We start from the raw sequence: 14,309 nt of genomic DNA, 5'->3' as shown, positions 1-14,309 counted from the left end.
TGTTCACTGCTGTTACAATGCCACGGCTTTGTTGAAGTAGTGAGTCACTGTCAATGATTGTTCCATTGTAAAGCTTTGGAGACAATATCCCAGTTTCCCACATCCAAAATAGATTATGCACTGACTTGGTGGCTGGTTTCTGAGTAACATCTTTAGATACTCTTTTGAAATGTATTTCTGGGACCCATTCTTTAAAGACTGGAAGCATAAATTCCGAATCTATTGAGAAAAATGTTCTAGATTTTCAGAAACTATATAGCAACATACTTCTCTGGAATTATAGACGTATTTTGGGGGTGGTGGGTACAGCAATGTTAGGATGCATCTCAAGAAAGAAAAATGACAGAATAAATAGCTTTCACCGTTGTAACTGCTTAGTGCATTTGTTGTGTTTCTGGAGTTTTAAATGCTTTGCTTCACTTCTCCTGGCAGAATCCAAGTGTGTCAGAATCAAATGAGTGATGTGATCCCAGGAAGGTTGACACCATGATAAATTGTCACACTTTCCATCTCCTTTACAGACATAAGTTGTGTCAACCGTGAGTAATATCAGGCCATAAAATTTGACATATCATACATTTTACTGAAAACAACAACAGTAAAAATAACTTCATCTGCACTCTACTTCCACTTGTTTTCAAATAGGACTTCTCGGGTTCCTGTTATGTAATGAAAGGCACCTTGGTTAGCATGATTAACAGCCATAATTTAGGCTAAGTGACTTTAGATAGCATAAATATTAAGTTGAAGCGGATACACACGATGATCACCAACACTTAATAAAGTGAAGCTTCATTTTCTCAACCAATTTGACTCACTGATAATTGCAATCCATCATTTTGAGTCTTTGGGATCAATGGGCAGAACCGAGAAGTGATATTGTCTATAGTCGGCTGTAGGCATGTCATTATGATAAATGGCTCAATCAGCTGAGGCTAAGGAGGCTATACTGTTTGAGTCACACACAGACCAGGAAAGTTGAAGGAGTTCTGGCCACAACTTTATCTTGTGCCAGCATCAGCTTGACAAATATGCAGCCTCAAGGGAAGCATCACACAGTGAGAAGGAATTAGAGTGAGGAAAAGATTTCACCCCCAGCAACAGATTCTTTGACAGATAACTCCGGTGTAAGCCTTTTCTTCTTGTTTTTATTCTCACTTAAAAGTTTAAGCATTCCAATGTATTATTACTGTACTGCTGTCTGTGATAACACGGGTAAAACTCCCCTCTGGGATGTAATCATACTTCCAAAAACCTATCCCAGCAGTACCTTACAGAAACAAAGGGCCATCTTCAGTAATGCGCCATGTCAGACTGAGTGGCATAGGCACAGTCAAATTTGTTAAATGGTCTATTTTTCCGAGCAATGGGGGAAAAAAACAAACCAATTAATTGCATGACACCTGTGTGATTTTGCACAGTGAATTGGTGGTTAGCACTTTTGGCTTGCAGCTAGAAGATCCTCGGTTTGCATCCCAGCCTTCCTTGGGTCTTTCTGCATGGAGTTTGCATGTTCTCCCTGTGCATGCGTGGGTTTTCTCTGGGCACTCCGGCTTCCTCCCACACTCCAAAAATATGCTGAGGTTTATTGGTAAACCTCAGTAGGTATTGTCAGTAGGTGTGAATGCGAGAGTGAATTGTCTTTATAAGTAGTCCTGCGATAGATCCTAGATGAGTGTCCTCTGCCTTCGGCCTAAATCAGCTGGGATCGGCTCCAGCCCCCCCATGGCCCTAATGAGGATTAAGCAGTGTATAGATAATGGATGGATGGAAGGATGGATGGATATGTGATGTTACCTGTGTAAAATTTGAACCAAGCAGTAGTACCTGCACTGCTTTGCTTTGATTCTTGAATCTCAGTTTATATTTTAAAATTCATGTTCGGAAAGACGTGGAGTAGTGGTTAGCACTTTCGCCTTGCAGCAAGAAGATCCCCGGTTCAAATCCCGGCCTGGGCCTGGGATCTTTCTGCATGGAGTTTGTATGTTCTCTCTGTGCATGTGTGGGTTTTCTCCGGGCACTCCGGCTTCCTCCCACAGTCCAAAAATATGCTGAGGTTAATTGGTTACCCTAAATTGCCCGTAGGTGTGAATGTGAGAGTAATTGTTTGTATGTGTAGCCCTGTGACAGACTGGCGACCTGTCCAGGGTGTCCCCTGCCTTTGCCCGAGTCAGCTGGGATAGACTCCAGCACCCCCGTGACTCCAGTGAGGATAAAGCGGTGTACAGAGAATGGATGGATGGATGGATGTTCGGAAAGACATTGTAGTGTACTGAGGAGCAGAACAACAGTTTATTGCTTGCCGCATTCCAGAGCAGCAGAGAATCTAGAGACCGTTTCTCACAGCTGTAAATTTAGTGGGAGACCATTGGGAAGACAGCAAACCCAAACAGAGCTGCCATGCATGGTGCTTGCCTGTTGGGAACAACTTTGTGTCTTGCTCAAGGAGACTTTGACATGTGAAGGAGTGGGGGATTGACTCACCAACCTTGCCCGTTCTGAGCTCTTTCTCCTTACAGACCTTTCTATAGGAGAATAAACTAATTATTTTCAAAATGTAAAATTAAGGATGTCACCAGTGTGATGATCCCAACATCTGGACTCAATCTATGATAGCAGGTCATCAGTACCAGTATTTAGGAGTATATCTCACCTCAGAAGTGTTTGTGAAAGAAGTACACACAAAGAGACGCGCCCACCCCATTTCAATCTGAAATATTAATAATATATTTCCAAATGATACCTGGTAGTGCCCTGATAAATGAGTACAACATCAATTCTTGCTCCTATTTAATCCATTTTATCCACCTGCATCATGTTTGCCACTGGCAGGAATAATGGATGTGGAAATCTTCAGAAAGACTTGAAATTACTTGAGAGGACATTTATGCTCTCAAATGCAGCAGTTAAACTCTCTGGGTTGTTTTTAATTGATTTTCCATTATAGTGGGAAAGTGCAAGTCCTGATGGATAAAGCAGACCTGCAGTACAAATGACTGTAATAGCATCTGACTCTGACTAGCCCATGTGTGTAAACAGGGACCATTTGACCTCCCGAGGGCAAAAGAAGTTTCACAAAGAAAAAACTAAAAACATATTCCAATAAACAGTCCAGATGCAAGCAAAGATGTATTTTCTCTTATTTCCTTCTAATATAGACCTGAGATCATTTGGATAGTATGGCTCATTGATTTTTTTCAGATGCTGTTAAAAATGAACTGACTGAGATTCTCTGTCCTTTTGAACTCAAGTAATAGTGCATATGTTCTTTGTACATACTTTTATAAAGAAGAGTTACAAACTTAAAGATACAGCTGTAGGTTGTCAAGCCAGTCTTTTGTATTTGCCCATTAACATCATACATAACTCGTATTGTCTCATGAGGAACGGGATTCCTCTGTTGGGTTGAGGAATGGAAGGTAAAGAGGAAGGAAACGAGAGAGGACCTTGGAATGGGCAGCAATCAACTATGCGACCAGAAGAACGATGAAAGACCTTCCAAACAGCAACACAAATGTTCTAGATTCTGCCTCACATGTCCCCTTTTGCTCACCTGGCACAAGTCTTTGGTTTTTAACATGCATTTAACAGTTTCTATAACAGTGCTTAACAAATTTATTCGACCACCTGTCATAAAAACAAAACTATTTTAGGAATCTGTCAAAAACCTGTCTCAAACTAAAAACTGTATTGTTATTTATGAGGCAAATAACAAATTGGAACAACTAAATAGTCCTTATTTAACATAAATTAACCAAAAAAATATTCCATATGACCTCCTTTGGCCCTGATAACAGCTTGCATTCGTGCTGTCACTGTTTTTATGGACATTTTTGACAGTCTATTTTGTTATTGAGATCCGAGTAGTTTCTAGATGTTCCCGGAGACTTGCTTCAGATGAAACTTATGTGCCATCTATTTTTGAATTCAATAAATCTCAGATCTGTTCAATAGAATTCAAGTCTGGATTTTGACTTGGCCAGTCCATCAGTCTCTCCAGATTCCCTTTTCTTGGTTCAGTAGACTCTGCACAGATTTTCATGTCTGCTTTGAGTCATTGTCTTCTTGGTATATGAACCCACAATCAATCAGGTTCAGTCCAGAAGTGACTCCATGATGAACCAAGATGTTGTGGTAGACCTGCTTGTTCACGATACCATAGATTTAAACTAATTTGTTCATGCCATTTCCACAAATGGAACCCGATACCGTAATGGAATCTCCACCATGTTTCACTGTGATGCATCTAGCATCTAAACATTCTCCAGCTTTTCTGTCATTTTGAGGATTTTGTGGATCTTTGTAGGCCCCAACAATGACTTCTTAGCAACTATTTTTACCTTTAATCTCTGCCTGAAGATCAACAGTGGTCTTTCTTCTGTCTCTAGTACTTCAAATCCTGAGATGCCTGACATCTGCTTCAGTTAGCTTTCATTTTCAGCCTCTTACTTGGCGCATTTGTAAGTACCAGGCTCTGCAATTGACTCCACGGCATACTTGACCACACTGTGAGAACACTTGATGTCTTGCTCTATTTGTCTGAAAGGCCATCCAGTTTCATGAAGTGCTTTAATTTTGGACCAAATCTGAGCCAGAACACTGGAATTCTCTCAGAATTCAGAAATGAATCAAGATTAGCCATTATACAACCATAGGTGAAGTAATGACGCAGGAAGAGAGACTTACTGTATTTGATTTTTTATTTATTATCAATTAACCTCAGCATATTTTTGGATTGTGGGAGGAAGCCGGAGTACCCGGAGAAAACCAACGCATGCACAGGGAGAACATGCAAACTCCATGCAGAAAGATCCCAGGCACACCCCGGGATTTGAACCGGGGATCTTCTTGCTGCAAGACGAAAGTGCTAACCACTATGTCACTGTGCAGCCCTATATGATATCATAATTTCACTTAATTTCAAGGTAATTCAATTTCAAAAATCCATGTGGTTTTTTTCCATTCAGAACATGAGCTGCTCTGACTTCAAATCTTTTGACTTGAATTGAGGAGTTGAAGGAATGTACTGCTGAGAGTTCATTCAATTAAGTGTCTAAGGAAACATCACCAGCATCTTAGCTGACTTTTCAGCATTCACTGAAGGGTTGAACTCTTCAGTCACTTTTTGTGTGGGCCAAACAAAAGATACATGATGGAAACTTGTACTCTTTAATACATGCTAACTGAAAATGGAATTATTTCTATTTCTTTTGGTCATTTTATATAAAATAATAAAAGTTAGTAATAATTTATTTCCTGTTACACAAGGTCTCTGGCAGCAGCCTCACATCTCTGTACTGAGTGTAGTCTAAAGTAGCTAAGCACAAATAGCAGCAGTAGCTGTCAAATCAATAGTCTTCACATTGAAAATGTAAAAGAAAAGATTTTTGTGTTTTTTCAGTGTGAGCACTGCTGATTTAATTTGATATCGCAACTGAATGTGTCCTGTTGAGTTTAGCTGGTTTTAGATTTTCACAATTACTATTATTCTATTACATACATACATATATATATATATATATATATATATATATATATATATATTACATTTTGAAGAAGAAGCAGAGATGCTTCTTCTGTAAAATAATTCACAGTTAATGATGTTCTTTCATTTTAATCAGTCTCTGAAGCTCTACGGATAAATGTCACATTAAACTTCAACTACTGCATAAATCAGCAGACATTGTAGTGGCACACAAACATGACCTGAGTGTGGCCATAGGTGTGCATACGGGGACCTTAATTGCATCCTCTTCTCATAACCATTTTGTTAGTTTTGCATAATTAAATGGTGTCATTTTTCAGAGCTACACGATCGTCTTTATCTGAAGGTATTAGGATTCACTCTTAATGCTGCTTAGCCAAAAGGCAATTGCGATGCTTAATGTCGCTAAATTAAATAAAAATGAGCTGATAAAGCCTTTCCGTGCGACGCTCTTTAGAAATTCTAAGGTATTTTGTATCAAAGGGTGTCAAAATACACTCCTCAGCAATTCTCTAAATGAAGTGGCATCTGCAAGCTGTGGTTTGTCAAGTATGCTCATAATTACACTTTGCCCACACTAATGGAACAGAAGGAAAAAAACTGGAATCAAAGGTTCGTAGTTCTAGTTAAAGCCGCCTTCTCACTGACTAAACAAAAATAACTTCTTTCTTGCACAAGCCTGTGAAATTCATTTGAACACTAAATCTGGTGCTTCATTTTCACAGATATCTTCGGACAGCTCAATTTGTTCTTGCAAATGACTCTCATGGAACTTTTTAAACCCATCTGAATTCAGAATGTACAGGTTCCTTTGTTCTCTGTTTTATCACTGAGCGACAGTCCAGTTCATTTCAGAAAATGAAAGCTAATCAAAGTCAGTGGCAGATATGTTATTCATTAAGTGCACTTGCTTGTTGGTATACGTTTGCAGTGACATACACACACCATATACTATTTTGTGACCAAAAGAACAATACTTTAAATCTTCAAGGTGTCTGACCCTCCCAGGGATAGCAGGTGGTGGGTGCTCAGTCAGTAGATGTGAGATAAACTGCAGTGGCATCGTGTAGCTCCCAAGTGTAAAGGTATGTACAGAATGTGTATAAATTTGAAGCAGGGCAATACTAAAAAAGAACATGGCCACTCAGCAAAACCCTTCTCTGGGTAAACAATGAGGGGAAGAAACATGGAGGACATGGAGTTCCAACTCTTTCACTTTCGGAATTCTAACATTGACACCATCTTAAAATGTTGGCCTAAGTCATTTTTTCAGGTTTTTCAGAAAACACACACACAAAACGAAACATACCACACTGAACCCTGACCTAGGCCATTATACAACAGGAGTAGAATCACATGATCTGTTCAGCTGAGGATGTAGGTGATTTTACCAGAGGTGGGCGGCATCATGAGGGGATGATTTAGGCAAAACAATAACTTTTGTCAAAAAAAATGACTTTGGCCATTATTTTACTAAGGTGACAATATGTTGATGAACTTTGAATAACTTTCTTACAGGAGGGAACATGATAACAGGTTACGTGTTTCCCATGGATCCCTGGCTGCTAAAATTGTACAATCCTTACCTCTTACATACACTACCATTCAAACATTTGGAGTTACTTAGAAAAGTCCTTATTTTTGAATCAGAAGCTTTTTTCAATGAAGATAACATTAAATTATTCAGAAATACAGTGTAGACATTGTTAATGTGGAAAATGAGTATTCTAGCTGGAAACGGCTGTTTTTTTTAATGGAATATTCCATTTCCAGCAACCATCACTCCTGTGTTCTAATGCTACATTGTGTTAGCTAATGGTGGTGAAAGGCTAATTGATGATGAGAAAACCCTTGTGCAATTATGTTAGCACATGAATAAAAGTGTGAGTTTTCATGGAAAACCAGAAATTGCCTAGGTGACCCCAAACTTGAACGGTTGTGTATCTATTTGACTTGGTTTCTGTTTGATGCCATTCGTCTTTGAGTTGCTGCATAAAGCGCATGTACAATTGAATTTGTGTTTATTTAGGCTAAGAAAATACCATATCTAGTCTAGAGTTTACCAGATGACTTCTCATTATCCCATCTGTTGAGGATTTGATGGGGGATTTACACTCAATAAAAATATAAATGCAACACTTTCGTTTTTGCTCCCATTTTTTATCAGATGAACTCAAAGATCTAAAACTTTTTCCACATACACAATATCACCATTTCTCTCAAATATTGTTCACAAATCTGTCTAAATCTGTGATACTGAGCACTTCTTTGCTGAGATAATCCATCCCACCTCACAGATGTTCCATATCAAGATGCTGATTAGACACCATGATTAGTGCACAGGTGAGGACGACGAGCATGCAGATGAGCTTCCCTGAGATGATTTCTGACAGTTTGTGCAGAAATTCTTTGGTTATGCAAACCCATTGTTTCAGCAGCTGTCCGAGTGGCTGGTCTCAGACGATATTGGAGGTGAACATGCTGGATGTGGAGGTCCTGGGCTGGTGTGGTTACACGTGGTCTGCGGTTGTGAGGCTGGTTGGATGTACTGCCAAATTCTCTGAAACGCCTTTGGAGACGGCTTATGGTAGAGAAATGAACATTCAATACACGAGCAACAGCTCTGGTTGACATTCCTGCTGTCAGCATGCTAATTGCACGCTCCCTCAAATCTTGCCACATCTGTGGCATTGTGCTGTGTGATAAAACTGCACCTTTCAGAGTGTCCTTTTATTGTGGGCAGTCTAAGGCACACCTGTGCACTAATCATGGTGTCTAATCAGCATCTTGATATGGAACACCTGTGAGGTGGGATGGATTATCTCAGCAAAGGAGAAGTGCTCACTATCACAGATTTAGACAGATTTGTGAACAATATTTGAGAGAAATGGTGATATTGTATATGTGGAATAAGTTTTAGATCTTTGAGTTCATCTCATAAAAAATGGGAGAAAAAAAAGTGTTGCGTTTATATTTTTCTTGAGTGTAGATTAAATGTTATGATCACGTGGGACGTGTTTGTTGTGGATCATTAAGAATGCCAACAAAAGTTAGCAATACACCCAAAGACAAAAATGGTTGGGCTGTTTTGGTTACTATGCAAAAACAAGGCAAATAGTATTACAGATTACATCTAGGGAGCGATGAGTAAAGTAATTTAAAACTTTACAGGGAAAAAGCAGCTTTGCTTCCGAGTAAAAATCCGAAGTCTGTGCATGTGTATGTGCACCTTCATTTTCACCTTAATGGGTGCACCTCCTACATACACCATGTGTGATGTCAACCATGTCACTGCTGCCTGTTGGACACGATGCAAGTGTGTTATAATGAAAGACAAGAGGAAGAAAGATACTAATCTTTGTCATATTTAAATACAATGTAAAATGTTCTTCAATACCATAAGCACACCAGAGCCAATATGTCATGCTCTGTCCAGCCTGGTTCAGGCTGCTTAGTCACGTATTTGCGATGCAGCAGCTGTCGCAGACATAATCTAGTCAGTTTAGAATGCAACCAACTGTTTGCAACACACTTGTATGGTGATATAAGTACCGTGAAACTGAGACAAAATTCATAGAGACTTTTACATTTCTTTAACAAAAACTAAATTGTACATTATAATGATAATGGCTTGGACACAACACCTTTAAAAACTCTGTCACTATTGTACTGGCTCACAAAACATATGCTGACAGTTAACATCTTCTACTCTATTGTTGTGCCATTGCAAACATGCCCATATTAAACTGGCTCTGGCTGCTAGCCCACACTGAGTGTACACATACAGTATATAACAGAAGTGAATACACCCCTGTCCAATATTACATGTAGAATATTTTCTCTTCAAATGCTTTAAAAAGATTGTATTGAAAATACAGGCCCACTGGAACAAGAGAATACACCTGGAATTACTGACGCACAACTTGAAACAAAAGTACACATGTGATTCTAATTTCACCTAATTCGGTGAACATGGCTATAAAATGACATTTAAATACAAAGCCTTTTATTAGACCTATGGGAGGCCTTCAACTGCATGTCATAATCAATGGCTTCACATGAAAAACAATTTTCTGCTGACAATAACAAGAAAAACACTCAGAGAGAGCAATATCCCACCAAGGCTGCTCAGTGGGATCATTTCCAACAGATGAAATCTTTAATAAAAAATTAGCTTGCAGGGAGCACAAGCATGTATTATACATGTGTATGTTATGTACGAATACCGAATTGTCTGACCTAAATATGTAGCGGGCTGAACTGGCGTGACTCGGAAACACCCATAGAATTTAATCAATTGCTCCTTGTATGATTTTCGATGGATAAGTCCCGATTAGTCTGCAGAAGTCAATTTGTAGTTGGATCACAATCGCAATGTGATCATCAGCAGGCAGCTGATGTTGTGTTCATTTATTATCATAGTTACAGTGACGCATTGCCAATGATGGAGAAATCTTTAAGAAATCCGTGTATCCAGACTATAAGCCGCTTCACTGCGAAAAAGTATTCACTTCGTCCTTGTGTCGTTTCTGACCTTCCCTGAAAATTTCCTATAAATCCATTTGTCCATTTTTGAGTAATGTTGCTAAGAGACGGACAGACAGACAGACAAACAGATGGACAAATGTACGCCAGTCATCACATAACTCCGCTGCGTTCCTTGGCAGAGTAAAAATATGGATGTGAAGCTTTGCTAAGAAGGAAGAGGATACAGGAAGATCACTCCCCAACTGGAAATCAGTGAAAACACAGTTACAGCACTAGTCATGAGGTAAAGAACGAGCCATACGATGTCTGTGGCCATTATACAAAAATGACACTACAGACAGCGTGATACTTAAATCTAACTCTAAAACACATATAGGCAAGTACTTCAGACACTGCATAGGAATTATCAGTGGAAATCAATGGAGTTTATGAGACAGATCACGCAGTGAAAAGCACATAAATAATCATCTCTATGGAGAGTATCAAAGAGAATGAAAAACACACAAAACTGCAAGATGCCAAACACGCCAACAACCATGAAAAAAAGCTTGATAAATACTGGGAGTTTTATTTAGTAAATTTTGTCAAATTAGATCAAGATAAACTTAGATAATGTCCAGCAAATTAGGTGTGAACATGGCCAGGACTACTACAGTGAATACATAGTCCTGACAGTGACACACAGAGATGGAAGTGTGATGATATGAGGCTACATGAGAGTGAAAGGTGTTGGAGTCTCTCTAGAGAAACCAAAATACTGTCCAACAAGCTGACTGCAGTTTGTAAAAGCAGAACATTCCAGGATGGTAATAATCCAAAGCACACTGCCAAACTCAAGATTTTCTAAAGAAGAAAAAAATGAACACTACTGATCTGGCCAAATGTGTCACTTGACTTGAATCCAACAGAACACATTTGGAGTATCTTGGGAAAAAAAAAGAAGAAGAAAAAAAACACACAACTCCTCCAGCAAAGAGCGGTTCAAAAAATGGTCTGTCCAGAATTGTGGTATCCTCCATGGAGAAGAGGATTGAGTCTGTCATTAGGAATGAAGGTGGCCATTTAAAGTACTGAAAAAACAAAAGATGCACATGAACAAAACAGAAGTTAAATCTCAGTAATGAAAGGTTTACTGACTTTTGATGTATTTTGTTTTCCTGTGGAACCTGTTTTTTTAATATAGCGATATCCAAACGATCACATTTAATCGGACCAAAACATGACCAAATACCTTGCTGTTCAACTAAAGTAATGAATTTATTATAATGCGATGCAATTTTAAATCCTATGACATTGAATTGAGGGTTATTTTCACTTCTGTGTTGTAAATAAAACCCTCCCTAAAGGGAAACATCGTCAGGTCTTTTGTGATAGAATCAGAAAGACACAGGGCATTGTGTGTTTGAGATCTTTACACATTTAACCTAAATAAATAAATTCAAATTCAAATAAATGTAAAAATATGTAGCAGTAAAACACATATCAGTGAATTCCAGGCTCAAAATTAAATACCTCCCTGTAGGATATGCAGAGACCCCATGTGGACACAAGCAACTAAATGTGTTTTAAAATATACAGGATTTACTGAAACAGAGTATCAGTTTTGTGGTATCACACGGATTTCAACAAGCAACATGTATTATTGTATAATGAGATTTATGTTTTTCTGTCTTTTTTTAATGTGTTGTAAGTCCAAGTTCACAACGCGTTTTTTGACACAACATATATATGCTATTTTCTTCTGTAAATTAGAAGAATCATCCACAACATTGAAACCACTGACAATTGAAGTGAAGTGAATGTGCCATTGAGCATCTCATCACATTGCAGCGTTCTCCTGAAAACACCATAGGCCCTGTAATGTATTCATCTTAAACTTTGGTGCAGATCAAGCACATTCACATTCACAGCAATGGCACTCCCCAAGGCAGCAGCTTCTCCCAGCAGGACAATCCGCGAGATGGAAAAACAACCTGCGTAGGAATTGCTAAAGAAATACAACAACAAGCTGAAGTTCAAATTCCACCTGGCCTCTAAACTCCCCCGATCCCAATCTGATCAAGCTTCCACAAGATGTGCTGGAACAATATGGTTGCACAGGTGCCCTATCCTGCAGCCCTTTAGACCCAAAGGATTGACCGCCAATGCAGTGGTACAGGACACCCCTAGAGGTCCAACGGCAAGAGGGGGACCTACACAATATTAGGCAGGTAGTTTTAATGTTGAAGTTGTCTATCACAGGGCTGCACATGTATGTATGTACTACTTAAAGTGTAGGACAAGGAAAAAGAGAGTGCAATAACTGGCGGATGGCATCTTAGTAAAAAGGGTAAAGACTGACTTAAAGATTTCCTGTTTGCAAGAACTGTTTGTTGGAAGGAACCTGACTTGGTAAAATAAAATGTAAATGCACACCTATGCATCACATTATTTCTCTCTGTCAGACTCCCGCTCACATAATCTCCCTAACATAATCCCTTTGAGGGCAAAAAACATATTTCTCTCACTTTCAGGTGCTTCGGGAACATATTTGCATTTTCAGACGTCAGGCCCATTTAATGTGATTTCAGGACATCACTCTCCCTTGTGACATCACCGGGAAGCTCCAAGTCCAGGGTGCCCAGATGGGAATGTCTTGTGAAAAAATATTTTAACTATAAGTTAAAGGTGAGTGCTGTCAGTGTTTTGTATACATGCAGAAAAACATGATGCCATACTAATTGTATTTATTTAAAAAAAAAAAAAAAACACTTCTGTACTGTCGTTAAAAAATATGAAAAATCACAAAGCTCAGCTCTAAACTCATCAACCCATCTTGGCACATCATGGAGATAATCAATAAGATTGACATCTACGTGCATTCTTTGGATTAACTGATCAATATTGCTTTCAAACTGCATCTTGTAAAGGCAGATCTTTACACGAAGAACCAACCAAAGCGTCAGAAAAGCACATGTAGCTGTCTTTGAATTTTTAATTCACTCAAACCTAAGACTGAAGTAGTCATTTTTGCAGGAAATCATTGACACTGTGCCTTCATGTCATCTTTCTGCAGACTGACAAGCTGACAAGTGTGTGAGGTGAAGGGAACTTTTTCTCGCTCCTCGCGGGAGCGTCTTTGGCAGAGCACAACAAACACCGAAAGCTGTTCCGTAAACTTAAAATCAACTTCTCATCACACGGTCACACTGACAGAAGATTTGCAGACAGAGAGAGTGAGAAGGCAAGAGAGTATGAGGCTATGTCTCAACAGTGCACCCCTGTGTGTGAACAGCAGCTGGAAAGCCACAGAGAAGACAGAGGATGTAAACACAGACGTACAAGGATAGAAAGAAGGGAAAAGAAGAAGTCTTACCTGGGAACACAAGAACAGCAAACACCCATGACAGGATGATGAAACATACCGAATTGTACATGCTTCCCAACCAGTGCTGATTCTGATCTGGTCGTTTGTTTTTGTAAGGCGTTCTTTTTGTGTCTTCCCAAAACAGGGCTTTCAAAGAGCTGCCCACTTTTGCCTTTCTTTCTCTGTCTTTCCTGTGAATGTCACTTTGAATAGCTTTTCATCCCCAAATGCGGGTTGTACTGAAGATGCTTTAAATCCAGTGCAAGTAGTAGTTGGCGACTCACAGAGAAAGAGAGAGAGAGGGAAAGAGAGAGAGGCTGGTTCCTCGCGCAGCGTTCGATCTCCCTCTCTTCCACGTACTACAGCACACAGAGGGACCAGCACTCTGCAAGACTGGGGGGAGAGGAGAGGGAGGGCAGCCTTTGCTCAGCTAGTATTGGCTGATGGTTCTGTCATTCACCCATGAACAGTTCTAGCTCTGTTTTTTTCCTTCTTTTTTTCCCTTTTTTTTTTTGGCTGCTTCGAATCGGCAACCCTGATTTCCCTTTTCTGCCCTCTGACAGAATTAGAGCATGATTCAAAGATGATGGAGGATGATTCAATTCAAACCAAAAAAAGCACAAAAAAGAAAAGAAAAGAAAGAAACAGTAGTCTTCTAATTAATGCACAAGGTGATCTAGGATTGGGGCAACTTTCTGGAAATTATCCCTGATGTGAGTTTTGGTGTTGCCTGGCATTTCTTAAATAAGTCCACAAGCCCCAAGTGTGCTCTACTCTGTTAATTGGATGCAGTCCTATTTCCTTCCATGCGAAAGCAACAGATTGGGCGATCATTTCCAATCACCCATGGCATTTTGGACTTCATCATATGCAGTGTTAGGGATCTTAACATCTTCAATGAAAGTGCATCTCCATGTGTGCTGAGGACATTCTGGATTGCATTTTCCTTCCCGTTGTGCCCATTTAATGGCCACTTTTGGAATTAAGTTG

General features: G+C 39.4%; 1 protein-coding gene across 1 annotated transcript in view; it reads right to left on the bottom strand.

Annotated features, from left to right (window-relative positions):
• The window catches only part of opcml (opioid binding protein/cell adhesion molecule-like), a 422,175-nt gene extending 408,485 nt beyond the window's left edge, over positions 1–13,690 (bottom strand). The window contains exon 1 of the mRNA XM_051937548.1: positions 13,329–13,690. Within this exon, the coding sequence (XP_051793508.1) occupies positions 13,329–13,389 (61 nt within the window). The 5' untranslated portion in view covers positions 13,390–13,690. The remainder of the gene's footprint in view (positions 1–13,328) is intronic.
• Between the last annotated feature and the right edge of the window lie 619 nt (positions 13,691–14,309).

Source organism: Acanthochromis polyacanthus, chromosome 17 (assembly GCF_021347895.1).
Source record: "Acanthochromis polyacanthus isolate Apoly-LR-REF ecotype Palm Island chromosome 17, KAUST_Apoly_ChrSc, whole genome shotgun sequence".
Taxonomy (NCBI): Eukaryota; Metazoa; Chordata; class Actinopteri; family Pomacentridae; genus Acanthochromis; species Acanthochromis polyacanthus.
This window is presented reverse-complemented; position numbering and strand designations above follow the sequence as displayed.